This window comes from Centroberyx gerrardi, chromosome 14 (assembly GCF_048128805.1).
Source record: "Centroberyx gerrardi isolate f3 chromosome 14, fCenGer3.hap1.cur.20231027, whole genome shotgun sequence".
In the NCBI taxonomy this organism is placed as follows: domain Eukaryota; kingdom Metazoa; phylum Chordata; class Actinopteri; order Beryciformes; family Berycidae; genus Centroberyx; species Centroberyx gerrardi.
Window position 1 is genome coordinate 15,258,881 of NC_136010.1, and position 21,911 is coordinate 15,280,791.

Genomic DNA, 21,911 nt, shown 5'->3' on the forward strand with positions numbered 1-21,911 from the left:
ATGGCAAATCCCTGCATGTACAATTCAAGCATTCAGACAACTGAATAATACCGCTTAATGGAAAATGCGATACTCTAAGGCATATAAAACAGTCCATCAGAAAAATGCAATTATGTGAACACAACCAATGTATAGCATAACTAATGTATATTATTTCATTTAATGTATTTATTGCTCATTCCTATTGCAAATGTACATTTTCTGTGCCGCATTGTAATCCCCTGCAGGTCATCTCTTAGCTCTATTTCCTGCATGGATATACTGTGAGACCGCTCCAACTTTTTGTAAAGACTTCACTCACTGGCCACCATACATCACTATAATTTAACAAAGCTAATTTTACTGATAATGCTATTTTTGCCTTACTGTGGCAGTTTGACAATTATGTTTGTTTATCATTATATTATGTTATCTCATTCATCAAAAATGAAGTCACCCCTTCATTAAAGAAGCACACAAAAATAATTTTGAAATTTTATTTATAGTAAAAATACTTTAGATACATACAAGCTGTACATAAACTGTTTCAAGAACCTCAACGTAAAAGTCTCCTTAAGAAACAAAAATGGGTAAAAATGAATACGTACAAGGCAAAAATGAGGAGAATCATGAAATGCTCACACTGTTTTCAAAAAGTGTGCAGGTAATAAGCATTTGTTTTCACAATGTTAAGCTATCCCCCAGAAGGATATTCATCACAGATCATCAAGAGCCACCTGCCAATCCATCAGAAGAAACAAGAGTTTGAAAAACAAATCCACCAAAGCCAAACTTATACAATATAGAAGCATTATCTGACAGTTCTTTTTCCTCGACATGTTTCTAAACTGTCTTTCTAGGATTTAGTAAGACCAGCTGCATTTCAAGCCAAGAGGTGAAAGGAAGGTGACACTTTATTTCGATACTGTTGACTCTCTACAACATGTCAGCTGACTGTCAACATTTACATGTATTCAACCAACCACTAGTAGACTATAAGGAGCATCTCAAGTGCTAATCAACAGACTATATCGAGTGAATATCTGTTGACTATAAGCAAGGAAGAAACACGTTGCTACATATGGAACCGTTATGAGTCAACTGCCTTACTGTCCTATAAACCTAACAAACCAGTTTTTTTATGTGGCTAAAGTTGTTCACAGTCTATTGATTGTAATTTGAGCAACTTGACAATCAACTGAACATAGTTTGTTGAACATTTGAAAATACCTAGCAGATAGTCCGTTGAAACAATTGACAGTCAGCTGATACACTGTTGAATATCTACTGATACATTGTTGAGTCAACAGTAGACTCGACATAAAGTGATACCGAAAGGAAGTATAGATAGAATACCACGTCAGTCCTGTAATGAACCCAAAATCATTACAATAAATCCTCTGTATTCTAACATCAAATACATTAAGAGGTTATCTGTATGACAGGAGGAGCTATGCGATATCAACAGCACAAAGCCCTCTTTTTGTTTGAGAAATATCAATTGAAGCCAAATTCTTGCATGGCTAATTAAAGGGGTTTTGGGGGGGGGGGGGGGGGTGACACAATGGCAGGCAGCAGTTAAGGCCTCATTATGTCCTGTGCTGAGAATGTGTTCAGCCAATAGTTTTACTGTCGTTTCAGTGTCCAAACTATTTACGGTTTCTTCAGCGTTTCAAGAGCACCATGTTTATTTGCTTTCTCTATTTACACAAAGAAATCAGGAGGCAATGGTCACCGATGGCACTGCTGTGTGTGGCGTTTTGGTCGTTGGTTCTATGGTGACAGTAACAATGAACCTGAGGGTGTGGGTTTGACGCCTGGTAAACTATCGCCAACATGTGTTTGTGCACTACAGTAGCTGCCTAATGCAACACCTTAGTATTTTTCCGGTCATTATGCCAGGAGGTCCAGCAAAGTTCAAGCGTGAGAAAGCATTGTACACTCTGCCACACTAATCCAGACCCATAGCCCTGCAATATACGTTGGGTTTTTTTGCGAAGTAGACAAATCTGTGACCAAACGGAGCCTTATAAAATGGGTGACAGTCCATATCAAATGGAGAGGCTCATTTGAAGGAGCTACGTTAATGTGATAAAATATAAAACTTTTAGCTTCTTTTTTCCCCACTGTATCTACACACTGACCACTTCACTCATCAAGCTCACTTTGTTTTATAAAACTATATCATATACAATCTTTTTTGCCCATCAGAAAAAGTCAATTCATGTGCGTTTTTTTTTTTCCCTGATCTCTGTGAGATTCTTTCCCCCTGGTCCTGTCGTTCTGAGTCCCAGGGTGTGCAGACACTTTTTACGCTTTTAAACTGGCAGTGCTCTAAGTCATCTCCAACCTTATTTGCCGATACCATCCTCCTTTCTTGCCTCCTGTTCTGCAACGCAAATGTTTATGAGCTCTCCCCCCACAGAAGTCTTGACATCTTGTCCAAGTCCCTCGGTCCCGAACGCCGATGGCTCCTCACTCATTCAGGGATAAGATGATGTCATCCTCAAGGTCGGAGTTGTCGGAGCTGTCTGGTGGTTTGATAGATAATAAACAAATATAGATTTAGAAGCGTGGGGATACAGAGATTTGGTGCGACATAAGTCAGTGGGCAAGGACTAAAAACAGCAAAAAGGCAAAAACAAAGCGGCTTCTGCAAAAGAGCTCCACATCCGTCTAGTGCAGCGGTCTCCAACCATGTGCCACAGAGCCATGTGCATGCAGGTTTCTGTTCCAGCCAAACACAACAGCAGGTTATTTCACTGATTAGTTCCTCCTCTCTGGTGAAAGGTGTGCTAATGATTTAGAGCAGCTGTTGTAGTGTTTGGTTGGAATGAAAACCTGCATACACATGCATCTTGATGGCACATGGTTGGAGAAGACTGATCTTTTTTTTCTCTCAAACTTGTGCTTTCCCCGCCAATCTCTCCACTTCTGGAATACACCAGCACAAAAATACAGATTTTAAATTCCACAGGGGGAAGAGCACTTTTCCCCCACAGTGACCAGAAAAACAAGTGTGAAAGCACAAAAACTGTACAAAACATCAGCCATCATCTCCTATACCCGAGACTGTAGATCAGGGTGACTACAGGTTTCTGCAGGTCAAATTATTAACTTTTTAATGCCAATTTAAATCAAATTTAAGACCAAATCATCCCCAAGATAAGCCTGAAGAGTAAAAAGAAATGACAGCAGCAGTATCAAAGTATACATGAGTGAGACCAGTGAGATTTCTTGGCTAGAAGGTACATTTTTGATCCCATTTATGAATCAAAAGGCAAAAATTAACCATATTTAAGACGTTTCAAAGCCTTGAATCAAGACAATTCAAATTAAAACACCTGCAGACACCCTGCAGATAATTCACTTTAACCACTTCTCACCATTATCGCCACCCAGATCGACATCCTCATTATCAGAGTCTTCATCGTCGTCGTCGTCATCATCGTCATCATCGTCACCGTCGCCATCCTCCTCCAGAAGACGAGCCACCTCTTCATCGTCAGAGGGGGAGAAGTCGTCATTCCCGTCCTCTTCTTCCTCGTCATCCTCATCCTCTCCGCCGTTCTCATTCTCCAGGTCGGCGATCAGGGGATCCGTATCGACGTCATCATCAGAGTCGTCGTCATCGTCGTCGTCTTCCTCCTGATCATCGTCCTCCTGACACAGGGAGGGCAAGAAAAACATGTCATAAGCAGTGAATTTCGACAGCCACTTCAAGGAATGACAGAGACCCTGCTACGTCCAAATAGAGAGAACCAGGTTGGATCCTTCACCTGATCCTCCTCATCCTCCTCCTCTTCCTCCGCCAGTCTCTGCCGACCAACCTCGTACAGCCGGCACACTGTGTCAGTGTTGACAGAGTCCTGGTTCTGTGGGACAGACACAGGACAGAAAGGGAAGGAATTGCTTTCATATGAGCAGTGCTGCATAAATTATCACAATAATTAGCAAATGTAATTGGTGTCTAAATGCCATGTGGCTCCAGTAATCAGCCACATGATGACAAAACTTACCTCAATCACGGCTAGGTAGCAGTCTTTCGTGTCTGTGCACAGGTCAAATATATTCCTCTTGACATCAATCGTGGCTGAGAGGAGGGCAAAGGACACGTGTAAGTGGTCAATTTCTTGAAAAGACTGTAATAAATAGGCTAACCTTTAAAACCTGGCCACCAACTACAAAGCTAAACTGTAAAACCTATATACAACAACTAAAAGAACTCCATGCAAGGGTTATGAAAAGCACTCCAAGCAAAAAAACACCTATATCCTTGCTATCTACAATTTCTCATGAAAGACTTACCAATTGGTTTATAGTCGGTGGCATTGAAGGTCCTGAAGGAGGACCCAAAGGGGGTTTTCATCTGCATCTCCATCATGTCATCCTCATCATCAGCCTGTAACATTGCTGCAGAAACAACACAGACCCAGAGAATGGAGGAGAGCCGGTCAGAGAATGGAAGCACATAGAAAAAACGCATTGACTGAAAGGTCTACCAGTTGCATAGTGTGTGCAGACTGTGGTGGTTAGCTGGTGGATAGTTACAGCACAGACACACGGTTCTGGCTCTTGACTGGTTCATGTGGTACTTGTATGGGCATTGGCATCATGGCACACCCATGGCTCTTCCTGTGAGGTTGTGCGAACCAGCTGGCTCTCTCTGCTGCCAGCCCGGCGCCGAGCCTGCTGCCCATATGGCTCAGAGCGACCTTGTGGTATCAAGCACACACCTCTGCAGGTTCTGTTCACACCTCTCTCCACATACACACGTGCTCACTTACCTTCGTAATTACCAGCCTTTCGTTCAAACACACCTTTCACACACTTGTACCGACTGTGGAGTGAGAGGGTTGTAGGCTTTATGACCAACTGCACTGCATGTCCCATCATGCAACGGGCTCTGTTCTTACCTCCATAGATGACGGTGCCATTGTTGTTGAAGACTATTCTGCACTGGTCCAGAGCTGGGACTGTGTGGAGGAGGTGGAAGGTCCGTAGATCCCACTGAAACTCCCATTAAGGACAATGACATTCTTTCTGTCTTTCTGCACGGCAATTTAAACTATCCCCCGGTTAGTAAAATCAATTTTTAGTGCAATAAATATTGAATGTTTTGTAGTGACATGAAAACTCAGTAGCCTCCATGTATCATCACATCATTGGCACCATCTTGGTCAGATTAATGAAACATTTCTAATAAATGTTCATACCCATTAATACAAAATCCAACATAAAAGGTGCATTCTCTGAAGCACAATAATACACCCACTTTTGTGCCCCTCAATGAAATATGATGTAGGCTACTCAAACGCTGTGCCATTAATTTCTCAAAGTGATGTACCTAGATATATCACCATAATTATATAACCATTTTTTTGCCACTCAGAAATTGAACTGAGTGAAACACAATCCAAGCAACCGCATGGTACATATACATATAGTTTGGAGGACTACAATATTAAACTGACTATTCAAAAATATTGATATGATTTTTAATGTTTTTTTTTTGATTGGTTTGATTTTTTTGCAACACACTTTTAATTTAAATTTTTATCTTAGGGATGGGTTTGGGCTTCACTTTACTCCCAGTCAATCGGGGGGTTGCCGTAGAGTAAATTAAAAAAAAAACATAGTTTGCTTAAAGGATCCCAAAACTGACCCGAACACCCCTACTCCACCGTAGAATTGTTAATGTCGAAGCACCCAAGTCTCAAGGATACAATTTCCGTATTGACGATGACCTCCAGGCCATTGGGGTGGAACACTCCACTGATGTTCATGTTGAACTTGTCAAACTTGTGAATGGCCTGAGCTGTGCGCACGTCCCAGAGCACACCGTCGTTCAGCACCAGGTCATCTGTTGGGTTGAAGGTGGCGCAGTTCCTCTTGTAGTTGTTGGCCAGGTCTGGGTTATTTAGGGTCAGAGTCTTCTGCCCCGTCTGGATGTCATAAATCTGCCAAACACAAGGGCTACATTTGAGCATTCACTTTTTTTACTTTAATAGATGTTTTTCATATCTCAAGTGTAGTCATGTTAAGATGTTGACAAAGTTGACATACGTGTGCTATGTGTTCCTTAGTCCCAATGACACGGTCTTGTGATAGCTTACTGAACTCCACATAGTGGTCGCCTAAAAAGGAATGCCTGAAGATAAAAAAAGCAACATTTTAATATTTAATCCAAAACTGGGAGCCAACATGAATCTAAAGGCTGAGCAGTTTAACTTTATGATTGCATAAAGACATTGTAAAACCACTCTGACTCAATCGACAGAGTCCCAGTACTGCCTTGGTTAAACTGTGGGGAGAGCGAAGCCCAGTGCCTGTGTTCCATGAACTGAAGACTGCAGCCCTCAGGCTGTTAGCGTGCATAATTAAACAGCATGTCAACTCCTTTCGGCAGCTCCCTCTTTTGACAACATAAAACGGCTGTACCATCGGGCAGAGGAGACCACATACATGGAGGCAGTGGGATCAGAGACAGACAGGCACAAGTTCATAATTTAACTACTTCTTATTCATCATCTACTACTTATTATGCCCCCCTTCATTTTTTTTTCTTTTTTTTTAAATTTATATTTATTTATTTATTTTGCCTTTATTATTGTTGTACTTTACCGTGTTTCTGTCAATAAGTAATACCTAGGACGATCTTAATATGTTTTCGGTATCTATTCCCATGGACTATGTACTACAGTTATACATTTACTACTTAATTAATCCAGCCTAAATATGTAAATGTTTTCATTAACGTACTATAGATGTTTTATAGATAATAGGCCAAACAATGTTATACTATTGATAGCTTGACACTCACATACACAAAACAGATAGCTATCATGGGGTACACAGTTTCTGGTTTGCTCACTACCACGTTACGATATTTCACAATATCAGTGCACTTTGTAGCAGCAACAACAATCTGGATGCACTCTTTGATTGGTAAAAATGTGGGTTAGCTAAGCCTTTTGTTCCAAAGATGACTTACTTCATGATGAACACTGATTTCATGCCCCATAGTGCAGACAGAGGGTAACTCCATGATGCTGATGTCAAAAGCAGAGATCCATCCTAATGGGACGATACAAGAAAAATCCCAAAATAAAATGGTTAAGTGCCTTGCATGCCAGAGGTCCAGCAAGATTTCAGTCAGTTTTAACATCAACTCACAACAGCTTGAGATGATAGATGTTAATATGTTAATAATGCTTCTCCACTGACCCGTGAGGGCTCCAGGTGAGTGATGGCTGAGCTGTGACAGCTGTAGCTGGCCTCCTCCTGGCCTGTAAACACATTGTAGAGTTTGAGCTGCCCTGTGCATGTCCCGAGCATCAGGAACCGCTCGCGAGCTGAGAAGGCACAACACATGAATCCACTCTCATCCTCATCTGCCTCCCTGAACACAGAGATGGGACGGAACCTGGGCAAGTGGAAAATAAAGAACATAGAGAAATTATCATGGATGATTGTCAAGTAATCCCACTTCACCTTTCAGCTAGGAAACAATCTAACAGAGAGTTGGTCACTTACCTGCTGAAGATGAGGTGTCTGTCGAAGCATCCTCCATCCACTCCTCCGTATTTAGGATATATGACCCTTCGTGTGTGTCGGGAAGTGAAGTTGGTGGGTGCTTGGCGTCTCTGTTTGGGCTCGGGGCATTGATGAGGGGTGAAGAGAGAGAAAGGGGGGCAGGTCGCGACGGGGTTTTTGCAGCGTGCGTGCTGTTCCCTCAGGTACTCGGTGATGATGCTGTCTAACGCAGGGGGGGAGGGCAGGTGCCTGTCCAACTGCTTCTTCATGGCGGGACTCTGGCTGAAGGCCCCATGGTCAGATTTCTGCCTCAGCACCCGTGGTTTCTTACAGCTCACTGTGTTGCACACCGATGGACGTTCACGAGTGAATACGATTCGGCCAATCAGCGGAGAGCCGTTGCTATAATGAGGGACAGACGTGGAGGGAAAAGCAGGGGAGGCAGAGACAATGGGTTGTGATGTAGAGGGACGGGGCTGTGAAAGATTGGGCATTGGGGTGGACGAATGAGAGCCGTGGCTTCCCAGTCTTGACACGACACCATTGGCCAGCCGTGGGGTGCGGGGAAGAGTGGTAACCGAGGAGGCAGGGGGAGGAGGAACAGCAACAGGGGGGAAAGCAGAAGTTGAATGGGACGAATGAGAAAGAATTGCCATGGGGAGGTCTGCCTCCTTGGTGAGTGTGGTGGCCGTGTCATGCAGGCCTTTGGCCACAAGGTGGTTCCTGATAAGAAGCAGCAGCTCTTTCTCAGGGAAGGAGATTCTGGATTGAGCTACCACATTGGCCCTCTGCAGCCAGGCCAGAGACACATCCGTACCGATCAGCAAGGGTTTACCAGAGATCCTCTCTATCAGCTCAGCTGCAAACTTACAGAACTTGACATGTTCGCTGCGTTTGTCCTGGAGCACAGGCTCCTTCATGAGCTGCTGGATGTGTCCACTGCTGAACAAAGGCAGCTTGCTGATGATCTGTCTGACAGAGCTGGAGCGAGACAGACCTACCAGAGCCTTACAGGCCAAAGCTCGTATCTGATCTGCATCTGTAATGGGCATCTTCACCGTCAGCAGGGACAGAAGCACCTACAGGACAGGAGGAGAAGTAAAATTAGGACCTGACTGAGTTTCAAGTGGATCAGTTGGTTAGAGAAGAAGCCCTGCAGAGAGTGTGCAATTTCATCTGTCTTTTGTGTTTTTTATGTGTCAGACTGTGCAATGTGTTTGAGGTAGAATGTTATGCAAGTTGAAGGCATCCTGTTGTTACACAGTACAATTGTTGGCAAGGCTAAAAAGGCTACATCCTATGTCAGCTTGCTCGCCAACCCACGGTTTCAAAGTTGTGTCACATTTATGTTTTTCTAGCTGCTGGCACGTCAGCTTGTCATCATTGAAGGTTATGCTCCTATCGGTCACTCACCAGTAGACCGTTGCAGCACCTCAGAGCACCTGTCACACTGCACAAATATGCCTCAAAGTTTCTAACACTGCCATAACTTCGTCAGAGGCCAGGGCTCTATGTGGAGGCACTTTAATTGGCCGTCTGTGACCCTTTCTCACTGAACGACCCAAGACTTTGAGGTATTTTTCTTGTCAATGCTGTATATAATTTGTCTCAGACAGCCTAAAAACAAACAAAACACATCGCACTGTGAATGTGGCTTTAGTGACTGGAATGATAACTCTACCTTGATGCCATTGTTGGACTGCACCACATTCCACATCTTAGTGAGCACGCTCTCACTGGATTTGGTCTGCTGGGGCAGGCGGCGGCGGGGGGTGCCTGCGATGAACTTGCCAATGCTGGACATGCGTTTGTCTGGAGCGCAGACACAGTTGATGACCACCTGCAGAGCCGACTTCTGGATCTCAGCATCATTCACAAACACCTCTCCCTCTGCCACTGCCAGGACTATACTCATTCCTGAAGGGGGAAAACCAACAATCACATGAAAAATCTCATAGAAAAATATTAAGTTCTGCCATTTCTTAGTGGTGCTGGGAAATGTTTTTTTAGATGTTTTATTTGATGAGAGTACTAAGATATTACACTCTGCGGAGAGTAATGTGTTTTATTAGTTGATATATTGCCTACTTTTCCAAATACACTCAAAAGGTCAACCTTTGGCTGCCACTATGCCAGAAATCTATGGTAAATTGATGCACCTCAGGAATGAATGTTCTTCAGTGATCATAATTATGTCACACAACTACCTCATCTACTAATGGACACTCACTACATTTCCATTCACACCTGCAAACATAATGTATTCCACACTGCTCGAATGTACCATGTCATTGAATACTGAATGTATACAAGTAGTCTACTGTCTTACACTGTTCCATCGTATATAAAATATATAACATAAACATGATTCTAAGCCTAGTTTTTTGAGAGCACTTGAAAAGCCACTGCAAAAATAACCAGTTTCAAAAAGTAAGGCAGTGACACGGTTGTTTTGATGGATGGATAATAGCTGAAATGGCATCAAATCCTGACAACACATACCAACAGTGGAGACAGTGGATCCTCCCTCGTCAAGCACAGCGACAGCCTCAGCCAACAACAGCTGCGTCTTAGGAACGACTGTGAGGATACTCAGGATGTCTAAGGCATAACGCACTGTGTCACTCCTATATGGAAAGAGCACAGCAGAAATATTAGAAATACCATTATATTAATCAACAGTCACTGAATATATGGATGTAGGGAACTGGAAAAACATGGCGGAAAAAAAGAAAGGCAATGGATGATTAAGAGGGTGGTTGCCTTCTTCACACCTGCCATAGTAGGTCCTCCAGTCACAGGCAATGGAAATGAGCTGCAGGAGGAGCTGGACACAGGAGAGCTTGTGAAAGACCTCAGCTGGTTCCCAGTACAATCGGAGTGGACCGTACTCTATCAGGAACTCCATCATTTCCACCACCTGCTCATGGCTGTAGCTCACCGCCTGGGGGAAAAACAAGGATGCCACTGTCACTACAGGAATTCATCAGCAGCAAACTCATGAATTCCATTTACAGCTGATAAAGCATCAGAGGAGCTACTTTACACTGACATATGCGTGATAAATTATAAAGACTGTCCAATAAGGTCAATCTCAAGTGACCTATGTCGCTTCCGTACCTTGTAGTAGGGCTGGGAGTGAATGGGGGCGCCTCCCTCTGTGCGCTGCAGGGACTGCTTGACTTGCTCCACCTTGATTGCCAGATGGGCCTCAAAGTACCTGCGCAGGGCCATGCAGGTATGCTTGGCTGTCTGCCTGCTGGAGAAAATCTCATCATCACTCAGCAGTGCTCCCTGGTCCTCGGGGTTCAGGATCTCCAGTGTGCTGATCTGGAAACAGTTAGTTCATATTAGACATTAATACAGAATCAACAACCAGTATGTAGTGTATTGTGATAATGCATCGACTTCTCACTATTTCATTGCATTAAACATATTTTCTATGAATGATATGGGCTAGATTCTTGAGTTTACCATGAGGTTACAGTGAGGATCAGACACAGCAGACGAATGATTTGTCCTACCAGATTGACGAGGCGTCGGAGCCCGTCCTGCCTGTCAAAGAGCTCCAGCACAGCACGGAAAGAAAAGGAGATGGAGAAGAACATGGTGGCATGGCAGCAGCCTGATGCATGTGAGCACTCCAGCAGCCACAGCGTGTAGCCAACCACATCTGACAGGATGGAGTGGGGCAACATACACACCTTAAGGGGGGGGGGGGGGGGACACAAATGGGAAATGGTAAGAATACAGATGTGAACTGCTACACACAATAAATACAAATACCAACTTGCCTGTGGCGCATATGCATCAAATTGCCACTGTATATTTACAAGGGGTGTGTGTGTGTGTGTGTGTGTGTGTGTGTGTGTGTGTGTGTCGTACCCTTTCCATGGCATCCTGGTTATAGGCCAGGTAGTAGAGACACAGAGACACGCCTGTAGCAGCCATGGACGGCCTGGGGATTTCCAGCAACTTCTGAACTCCTCCATGAGCCACAAACTCTGCAGCGAACTTCTTATGCAGCAGCAGAGACGCCAGGTACTGAGAGATGAGAGAGAAGCACAGAGATAAGGCTGAAGAGCTTGACCTTGTTATGATTCAACACCATTGAAGGGCTTGATTATGTCAGCCGCAGAAGAGATAGTGTACCTTGAGAGCCTCAAAGGTGAGCTGCACATCATTAGTCTGCTTTAGATCCATGTAATGCATCAGCAGCTCACGTGCTCCCATCTGCATAAACACTGCCAGGAGCTGCAGGTGAGGGCAGAGGGGAGGCATGGAGAATACATACATCATGTCAATGTATTTTATTATGCAGCCATGTAAATGAGTATTTGCTAGAATCACAGGTTCCACATCCAAAACACAGCCTGTGTAAGGTTTTCTGCTAGTCTTCAACAGTTGTATACATTGAAAATGTATGAGGCAACCCTTTAATATCATCTTTTTTGTGTCAAAACAGAACAGAATGAAAATTTGGAGAGCACATTTAGCATCTTAGTTGAGGAAGACTGACATCTGCTGGTAAGTTTGTGAGCAGACAACAAAATGTGCATAGCAGCATCCTAAAACTATATTGACGCGCACACAAAAAGTAGCTATTCAAAAGGCCAAACATTCTGCACAGCTAAATATGGCAAAACACAAGCCCTACTAGCATTTGACAATACACTGTGTAGGCTAATGATAATGCTGGACTGACCTCCTGATACTCCCCCAGAGGCGTGAGATACTGTAGGATGAGCCTCTGCTCTATCTCCGGGGTCAGAGGGTACAGGTGATAGTTGTTGCCAATCACCCAGGGGCTCATCTCAGACCAGCTGCTGTTGGAAAGCTCACTGAAGTTCCTCTCTGGCTCTGGCAAGGAGAAATTCAGCTTCTGCTTGGCCTTCTTGCCACTCTCCCTCTCTGCCTTCCTCTTTAGGTAACTGCTGCCATCAGTCACGTCTTGGTGTGTCAGCGAACCTGGGGCAGACATGGGCTTCATCATGGTTTTGACTGCCGAGTTGGCACGGCTGCTGGCCTTGTGGGGGGAGTTGAGACGGAAAGAAAGCTCGTTTTCAGGCTCGATGGTAGAGAATGGAATTTCATCCCTATCTTCTTCCGTCCCCTTCTCCTCCCTTTCGGCCCCGTTTCTGCCCGGTGTGAAGGGATTGTCTTCAAAGCCCCCGTCGACAGTCTCCTCGTCCAGAGGAAGCAAAGGCTCACCCAGGGTCTTCCTGGGGCTCGGACGTTTGAACTCCCTCTTGCTCTCAGCATCCTTGTCCTGAAGCTCACGCAACCGCTGCAGCATCAGAGGAACCTGTAAAGACACAGAAAAACACATAACAAGATAGTAAACAGTTGCTATCTCATGCTGCCCATTAATAGTGAGCAAATGTTTCTGATGCTCTGTGGACTCCTACAGTCTTTTCAGCTGTTTTGATACCCTATCCATCACTAAGTACACATCTGTCATTCTCCATTAATGTAAAATTGACATTTGAGACAGCAGCATCCCCTACTGACCAAAACAGAGTTCTCCTCCCTGTAGTTGGCAGCAATGTCCTGGTTCTCCATGGCGCCAGCCAGCAAGCCTGTGGCATAGATTCTTAAAGGCTGCTCAGCCTCCTGAGCCCATTTGAACAGCCTTTCAACTATGCCCTCCTGAGACACAGAAACACAGAGGGGAATGGTGAAATATATACAGGGACACTTTCTGTTCATCCGTGATCTTTATCCACTCTCTATCAAAGCCAATTCTCTTGAAGAAAAAGAGCATAGAAAAAATGTTGAGCACTTGTTTTTGTTAGGTTTGATATTCTGCACTCTTCTGATGCTTTTTCCTTACTTATTCTCATTGTTTGGCCAAATAAGGATGTAAGTTGTCATTCATCACAATTTGCCACAAGCAGTTCTTAACAAAGCTATTACAAAACTATTACTACTAAAACCACTTGCGTAAGTTCAAGGAGCTTGCTGGAATCAATGTGATAACAACAAAGAAAAATATCTTAGTCAAGTTTAGGGCTGTTAAGTTAGTGCAGATTTGTTTCCACATCAACCTCTCAAATATTAACAAAAACTTCTAAACAAATTCATTCAACAAAAAATAGTCAGCTTTAAGCTGGGGGTGAGATTACACTGGAATGATTTTTGCCAGTTATCTATGTCGTCCAGTCAAATGACACACAGTGGTGGTCAAAGTGCAACTAACTTGCAGGCTGGACTGTGACACGGATCAGTACACTCCTCAAACAAAAAAGCTATTTTCAGATGGAGAATTGCAGCAGCCACAGATGTTTTAAATGTGCAATAAGTAAGATTATTACTGTCCCATAGCACAAAATGACTATATATCTATGCAGGTTTGATAGGTTTGTTGATCAGTACCAATGACTCAATGGTTACTTTGCTAGGTGCTGAGATTTCTGGCTTTCAAAACTCACTTTCCGGCCCGTACTCTGTCTTGGAACAAAAACTCCCTGCCCACCCCCACCCTCTCTCTCAGCCCCTAATCGATTTTTGATTTTCGCAATGGAGGACGATGCTATAAGCGTGCGACCGGCATCGCAAGAGATTTCATTCTCAAGCCAAAAAAGCAAATGACAAAGCAATATTATTATTAAAGTAGTTTGAATCATGATATATTACCTCTTGCTAGACGTTTCTGTTGGATCTCTGATCTAATTAGCTAGCTTATTCGTCTTTATTATGATAGATGACTTCATGATTTATGTCAATTAGAGGCCACTGTAAGCTGTGCCAGAGACCTGTTGATGTTGTTGTTCTGTCTTGATGGCAATAGAGGGCGCTAGTCATTTATTACTTAATTTTCCTTTACCACTGAACTCCTGTAGGCTATGCACCTTGAAAAATACAGGAACAATAAAGGCTAACAGTTGAAATAGAGAAAACGTTTTGTTTGAACAAGTGAACACGGAACAAAATCCCAAAATACTGGATCTTTCCCTGAACTCAGGAATAGCCTACCTTCTCCTGAAAGACCACAGCTGTCTCCAGCCCAGGCATGATGTTTTGAAGCAGGCGACAAGCTGCCGTGTTGAGGGAAAGTTCTCTGCTGGTCATCACATAGCTATTCACCAGCTAGGAAGGCAGGAGATGGAAATAAACACTTCATCTTCCAATCTCTGAACCAAGAAATGTGTGTCCTAAGCGGACAATTTCTTTAGCAAGACAACACTCCTCAGTTCAGTCCTTTCTTACTGTGTTCATGAAGTCATCATTCTTGAACAGGATCTTGAGCAGGTGCCCTAAAATGCACACTGGATCAGCCCTCCCTAGTGATCAAGAGAGAAAAGTCAAATACATACAGACAGAAAATTAAAAGTATCCCCAGTAATATTGCCATGGAGTGTTTTTTTTTCCCATACCAGGATGTCGGTCATCAAAAGGATCAGGATCCGCTTTGTGGTATTCCTCTGTCTCCCTCTCAACCAGCTCAGAGATTCTGCAAATTATATCAGATTAAGATATTTAAACTTTCAGTGATCTCAAGTCTCATGCCCTGCAAACAGCACTTCTGAGACATGTGTAAAGATCTAATATGAGAAATTAACTCATCATAACCTCATTAAATACACAGAAGCAATACTTACTTGGTGAGGATGTTGACCAGCTCCTGTGTGCTACCTTGCTGCTCCCTCTCCCACTGTTCCAGTAGAGCAGTCAGCTCTGCCTTGGAGTCCACACTGGCAGATGCCGACGCCATAGCGCAGCCTGATGGAGGGACGGTGTGGACTTTTAACTATAAGTTGTGGCCTACATTCATAACAAGGAAATAAAAACTAGACCCACGTAACATATACAGTCAAAGCATGACTGTGAGATACATTTCGCTAAGGTCAGGAAATGCAACACGGAGACTTCCTCAGCAGATGAACGGACTCGCTCTGTCGCTTCACAATAACAACACCGCTGTCTGCAGCTGCAGCAGCTCTCCGGGGACTGCAACTGTCAAACACGCAACATGGTCGTGACTATCAAATTAGCTTGCAAAATAGTTCAGTAACGTTTCTGTATTTGTTGCAAAATGCCATGTATGCCCCAACGCATGTCGTGTTTCCCTATATTCACTTACAGCCAAAACTTACCAGCACCAAGCTCGCTGACAGAAGTCGTCAGGCACTGCCTGTTGCGGTCTGTGGCTAACAAGACTGTGGCCAAACACAGGAAGCTAACTGTTAGTCTAGGTAGGTAGCTAGCGATACGCTATTAGTGACTACTTTGACATTCAGTGCGATAGTATAACTTCAGCATAATCTACCCACACATGTCCACACTATTTTGTCAAATTCGAGCCATGCTTGAGCGCCTAAAAGCTGCTTGTAAATGTTAGCTAGCTAACTGTTAGCCGTTAGCAGCATCAGAGATAAACTAGCTTGTGTTAGCTAGCAAGCTAACTTTACCTCGTTGTTCCGCTCAGTTTTCTTCGATTTTGCGAAATCCACCAAGACTCGTACCCACTAATATTAATCAAAACTTGCACGTAGCTAGTTAAATGCCTACGTATCAAGCGAGGTTTCACAGCGAAAGCCTTATTTGTTTTATGGTAGCTTTGTGTTCACGGTTTATTATCATTATGGCGAACACGTTCTTCACGTCATTAATTCAGCGACAGTCCACTTTTAATGACGCAGTTATTCCACAACAAAACATTACGAAATGTAATTTATTAAAATAGTTGAATTATTACAAAACAAGTATTAGTAAACAAGTATAATACATTTGTTCTTGCATGTGCATACATTTTTTATCATTAAGTAGATTTTCACTGACATGGACATAGAAAAACAATCACTGCTGCCAAGCAAAAATATAAGATAGTTTAAAATAGTAGATTTTATTGACATGTATGTGACAGCAAAAATAAAAGGCTCAAATAGCTGATTTTATTGACATGGGGAAATAATCACTATTGCCATATAAGAGCAAAAATATAAGGCTTAGTTTCAAGCAGTATAATATGATGATAGGCTATATTGCCTCTATGCGTTTCTTTCTGTTGTGCATGCATACACCGAAGGATGACATGCCATTCTGCAAAAAGACTTTATAACCACCAGTTACATTACAGTGCAGCAACAAGTAGCTGGATAATCATCCGCACTAACTTTGAACTCATTCCCATAAACAAAGTAAATGTGTGAGCTCCCTTTCCACATGTAGGTCACCTTGGTGATGGGGATCAACTCTATGGTTTGACGCTAGAGACAAAGAAAGAAATCAGTGAATGTTGCAGAGATTTTCTGAATTTAAAAAAATGTCAATGTCAAACACAAATTTAAACTTTGACCACAAGTAACATCATATATAGAATATTATGACATTAACAAAACACTAAGTGGTCATTTTGGAGTTGAGAAAAGCACCTTTACCTGTTGCAGAATGCGTGATGTCCGGGAGTATTTTCCCTGGTGTTCACTGACAAGGCGCTCTGCAGAACGCACCACTGCAGGGTCCGGGAAGCCCATCACTGGGTATACCTTCACAGGGTAATCAGAAAAATAACATTTAATGATGCAAAATCACCATCCGTATTTTAAAGACATTGTTTATTGGCTGCTGGATCAATCAGGATCACAGGAGCTGTGTACTATTTATTGAGAGGGGTTGGCATAGAAGGATTTTAGTGGAATTCTGACCACTGAATGTAAGGTCAGAGGTATATATCTGTGTGTATGTTACGTAAATGTGTATATTTACCACAGAGTTTGTAAATGTAGACTACACATTTCCCATGGAAATCTGGAAAATATGTAGACTACATTTGCCGGTTAATGTGAGTGGAAAATGCTAGTCACAGTAATGCAAGGGTCTTTCACAGTCATTGAATGCTCTGCTGACATATTATCCATATCCATATTAGGATGTCGACCGAAAATATGGAAAAAAATAATAGTAAAATTGGCCTCAGATGCACTCCATCCTCAGCTTGTGATGCGGATCAACCAGGAGAATGTGTAATGTTTGGCTACATTAATGAATGTCCCGCGCCTCACAGATCTCACAGAAGCCAATCAGAAGAGGTAATTTGGCCATGTGGTACGTTGTACCCACAACAAAATGTAGTTACCTGGTAGTGACAAGAGTATGACAGCGCCTCGCACTACTGTGACTAGCATTTTCCACTCACATTAACCAGCAAATGTCCACAATTACCAGATTTACCTTGGGAAGTGTACATATTTACCGCCCCGCCCACACATTTTCCGGTAAATGTATACATTTACCATTTCCTCACATTTACCATAACATATAGGCTATAGGCTATAGGCTTAAATACAGGTTATGCCATCCTAAGATCCTGAACACCCACAACCTCTGGACTTGTCTAACAAATATTTTTGATTCTATAAATATTGCTGTGCATGTTCTCTGAACCTAAACAGTTTTATACATGCGATTCACCTGCTGAAAATAAAAAAGCATGACCCTCCCCCATAAATAGGTCTTTTACCATGTACTGAGAGTCCCTGAACAGCTCCTTGCCAGACACCTTGCTAAGGTTGGCCACCTGAAGTCCACTTGACTGTTCCACAACATAGTTGTCCTGGTTATTAGTCCTGGACAAATATGCATACAGAAAACATCATGTTTAACTTTACAACAATTATAATTAACAATGACAAGCCACTATAAAGGCAGATGACCTTCAGATTTGTAAGGAAAGACTAGTCATCGCATTAGTCATGTTTGATATTCTTGAATAAAACCATGATGAGGAAACTGCACCATTTCACAGTGAGGTTGATGTAGACCAAAAGCTGTCGTTTTCCACGGCACGTCCCACACTGCTTTGCTCCTTGGCCATGACAGTGGCTGCAACTGTAACAGAATAATGTCACATGACTGTCAGCAACTGTTCAGAAACTACATATTGTATAATAAACGTATTATATTTATTGTCCCTATTATTTTGCTGGAAATTTATTGTTATGCAATGAGAGAATACTTACTTCTCTCTCCCTCTGCCATTACAGTGGCTGCATCGATCGTCTCCGTGGCGATAACCAGATCCATTGCACACCCAACAAACTTTCTGACGGGGCAAGAAAACACAGAAATGACAGGATGATCAGATGAACTCTGTACAGGTCCCAAAGCAACCTCTGATGAAGCCTGTGAAAATTACTTACATTACCAGCACCAGAACAATCTTTGCAAGGATTTCTCCCCATCCCCAAACACAGATGGCAGTTCTGTAGATGAAATGGTACTCATCAGGAAAAATGGCAAAAACCAATATCAATAGCAATGAAGTATGAAAGTACTATTTTTTTTTCTCCAAACATATTTTACATATTAGTGCTCTAATGAGGATTTACCTTCACAGATGACGTGTAGGGAACCTTGACAACCTGCTTGCCATCCTGAAAGAAACTGGGGGTTTTAGCAGGAATATCCCAAGGCCCTGGAGGTGGCTGGGAGTAGGCGTCGACTGGTTGGCCTGATCCAAGAAAACAACATATTCAATTGGTGCTGAGCAGTCAGTCATGCTCAACAGCTGACTGACAGCAGAAGAGAAAAGATTAAACTCAATGATACACTAGGGAATAATAACATACCATTGTACGGCTCCTGGCTCCACTCTGTAGATCTTGACTCAGTAAACGTTTCCAGCCGATACTGAGATAAAGCAGAGGAGAAAATTCATGATGCACAAGACAAGTTATTTTCTTGAATCTGGTTTATATTGAATGATTTAATGTTGTTTGCTTTAGTTATTCAACATCTAAAAAGACAACAGACTCCTTTTTTAATCTTTCTAATATGATTCTTTCATCTAAAATTTTCTGAGGCCTTGACCCCGCCCACACACACACACACACACACACACACACACACACCCTCCATTTTTGAGAAGACTTAAAAAAAGAACTCCTGTATAACATGGGGAGTTAAAGAAAACTAGCTTTTGATATTTAATGCAGCAACGTTGAAATTCATCATCCATTCAGTGTTACTATTTTGTAAATTGCAAATATTCTCTTTGAAACAAAGGCAGCTGACCATAATAAACAAGGAAACAAGGACTTCGAGCCCATTCAGTCCCTCTACGAGCAAGCTGTCATAAAGCAAGCACACAAAATTCTCGAGGACCCACAACATATCCTCTCCTCAGAATATGAACTGTGAGGGTGTGCCACAACTGTAAACACTTAAAATTTTCTTATCAGTGGACACTTGATGCAAATGGACTATATATTATTGATAATCTTTTACTACGACTGCACAGCACTTTATTGTGATCAAATGTGTTGCCTCTTGACAGACATTGTGATACCTTGCACAGATAACTTATAATTGCTTTACTGTCTTAATGTGTCTTGTTATGTTGTCTTGTTTAATGTGTCTTTTATATGGAGCAACTGTATGCAGCATTGTGCCCGAGACAAATTTCCCTTCTGGGACAATAAAGTATATTCTGTTCTATTCTATAATGTAGATGGAAACAAACTTGGTGTCCTGACTTTATAGCATTTGGATAAAGTGCTTCCTCTCACCCTGTATGTATTAAACGCCTCCATGTTGGTTATCACACCGTCCTTCGCTGGTGCTGAATTGTAGCAGCACTTACTGGAGGCAAACAGGACAAAGGCCCCCCGGGCAGTGTCTTCAGTTATTGATGGGATGCTGTGAGACAAAGATGTGTGTGTTATATCCCACGAGGAAGTCAAAGCGGATGCACAGTGTGTTTTCATTTCTGCTTTATTAGACAGGACAGTTGAGAGAGACAGGAAAGGGGGAAGAGAGAGGGGGATGACATGCAACAAAGTTCCCAGGTCGGATTTGAACCGATTTGAACCCAGGATGTCGCGGTTGCATAGTACGTGCCTTAAAACATATCCAAACCTTTTGCAGTGTTTGCTGCAGTCAATTCAAAAAAGCAAGCCTTACTTCCAGTGTGGTTGTGAAGGTCCGGGTTCAGGCTGAGGAACTGGGTAGGCAGGCATGGGAGGAGGCAGGAATCCACCTACAGTAGATTAGTTAGGCAATTTTAGGCATGACGAAAGTTTAGATCGACATAACTCATCAAATCATTGCTTAGTCATCAGAGAAATCACTGTGTTTCACAAGACTTTTTAAAATCTGACAATATTTTGAGGACATCCTGTGTCATAGAGGCTGTCAGTGGCGACAAACAGGACCACTACGGACTCAGAGCCGCATACTGTACCTCCTCCTCCAGCCACTGTTCCTTCATAGCCAGGCACACTGTCAAACATGCTGGCCGGAGGAGCGCTGGGGCCGTGGGACTCGGCTGTGGGTGGGGCAAACATTGCTGAAATAAACCAGACAAACCAGTTCAGTGGTAGAAATGCACTGGGGTTCTTGTATCTTGTAAAAAATCTTGTAAAATAACACATAACACAGTGAACATATCAAAAACACTTGCCCTGCTGTCCACTGTTCAATCTAACAGACAATACTGCTGTTTCTTTGTCTTCCTAAAGTGTAACGTGCTAATTAGACTTTACATGAAAGACCAAGACTAAAAGTGACTTACCTTGTCCCTCCATGTGATCAGACATCTAGAAATGTTTTACTACACAGCAAAGCTAGACTAAAGTCCCTGTCTCCTGACAAACATTCAATTCAGTCTACTAGTCCACACAAGTGAGTAGTCTACTGACAGTGCCAGAGCGAGCAGCGCTGTCAAGCTCACAAGCTCACCTGCACGTAGAAAATGACGTCACGAAAATAGTATAACTTCAAGAATGGTCGTTCGTGTGTGCGCGTGTGTGTCAAGGTGTGTGTGTGTGTGTGTGTGTGTGTGTGTGTGTGTGTGTGTGATATGTGAGACCACTGAAGCATGGTATAGAGTATTACATGTGATAATATGAATGTTATAGCAACATGGCTTCAAGTTCAATGTAATAATAAAAATATTTATGGGACCTACCAGGTGCCCCCTCTGCGGTAGGTATGTAACCCTGATTCGTCGCTCCGTAAAAATCGTGACCACTGCAAGTAACGGGAAACAACAGGCCGTGAAACATAAAACAAGACACTATACTTAGTTTGGAGTATGAACCCCCCCAAAAAACATAAAGCAAAGCTCACCTTGCGAGTGGTTTATGTTCCATTTTCCACCAGCTGAAAAATAATTCGACACAAAAAATATAAAGAAGGTTAGTATTAAATAAGAGACAATCTTGAAACGCTCGACTAAATCAAAAGCAGAAATCATGTGACAAAAAGGTAGATCATTTACTTTTTATACTCCGCCCATATCCTGTAGATTTTCTCAGTTATATGCGTCCTCTTTAGAGTTGGATATTAGAAACACTTTCACTTTGTGGTGTTGGGCTACCAGGCCACCCCGCGATACACGAGCTGTAAAGATATTAATGTAAGTTTGAGCAATCACAACACGCTATAATAGTCCA

At 42.8% G+C, this 21,911-nt stretch overlaps 2 protein-coding genes across 3 annotated transcripts; both read right to left on the reverse strand.

Annotated features, from left to right (window-relative positions):
* Positions 1-511: 511 nt before the first annotated feature.
* Positions 512-16,093, reverse strand: LOC139928303 (DDB1- and CUL4-associated factor 1-like). The gene is made up of 25 exons (XM_071920790.2): positions 15,927-16,093; positions 15,117-15,237; positions 14,892-14,968; positions 14,725-14,798; positions 14,491-14,604; positions 13,027-13,164; positions 12,221-12,820; positions 11,668-11,769; positions 11,401-11,559; positions 11,040-11,219; positions 10,636-10,845; positions 10,290-10,459; positions 10,018-10,142; positions 9,197-9,432; positions 7,516-8,594; positions 7,207-7,405; positions 6,974-7,056; positions 6,046-6,130; positions 5,706-5,939; positions 4,896-4,989; positions 4,288-4,392; positions 3,999-4,072; positions 3,759-3,854; positions 3,366-3,642; positions 512-2,510 (listed from the first exon to the last, which is right to left on the reverse strand). Exons 2-25 carry the CDS (start codon positions 15,227-15,229, stop codon positions 2,455-2,457), a joined length of 4,680 nt encoding a protein of 1,559 aa, XP_071776891.1. The 5' UTR covers positions 15,230-15,237; positions 15,927-16,093; the 3' UTR covers positions 512-2,454.
* Positions 16,094-16,188: 95 nt separating this feature from the next.
* On the reverse strand, positions 16,189-21,891 carry ssuh2rs1 (ssu-2 homolog, related sequence 1). 2 transcript variants are annotated; one of them, XM_071920786.2, is made up of 14 exons: positions 21,737-21,891; positions 21,586-21,618; positions 21,425-21,486; positions 20,699-20,803; positions 20,419-20,494; positions 20,025-20,154; positions 19,086-19,146; positions 18,846-18,967; positions 18,657-18,719; positions 18,477-18,559; positions 18,253-18,345; positions 17,978-18,083; positions 16,896-17,003; positions 16,189-16,724 (listed from the first exon to the last, which is right to left on the reverse strand). In XM_071920786.2, the coding sequence occupies exons 2-14, from the start codon at positions 21,606-21,608 to the stop codon at positions 16,584-16,586; spliced, it is 1,173 nt and encodes a 390-aa protein (XP_071776887.2). In that variant the 5' UTR covers positions 21,609-21,618; positions 21,737-21,891; the 3' UTR covers positions 16,189-16,583. The 2 variants fall into 2 exon arrangements, with proteins under 2 accessions (XP_071776887.2, XP_071776888.2); XM_071920787.2 differs by lacking the exons at positions 21,425-21,486; positions 21,586-21,618; positions 21,737-21,891 and adding an exon at positions 21,029-21,157.
* Positions 21,892-21,911: the final 20 nt, after the last annotated feature.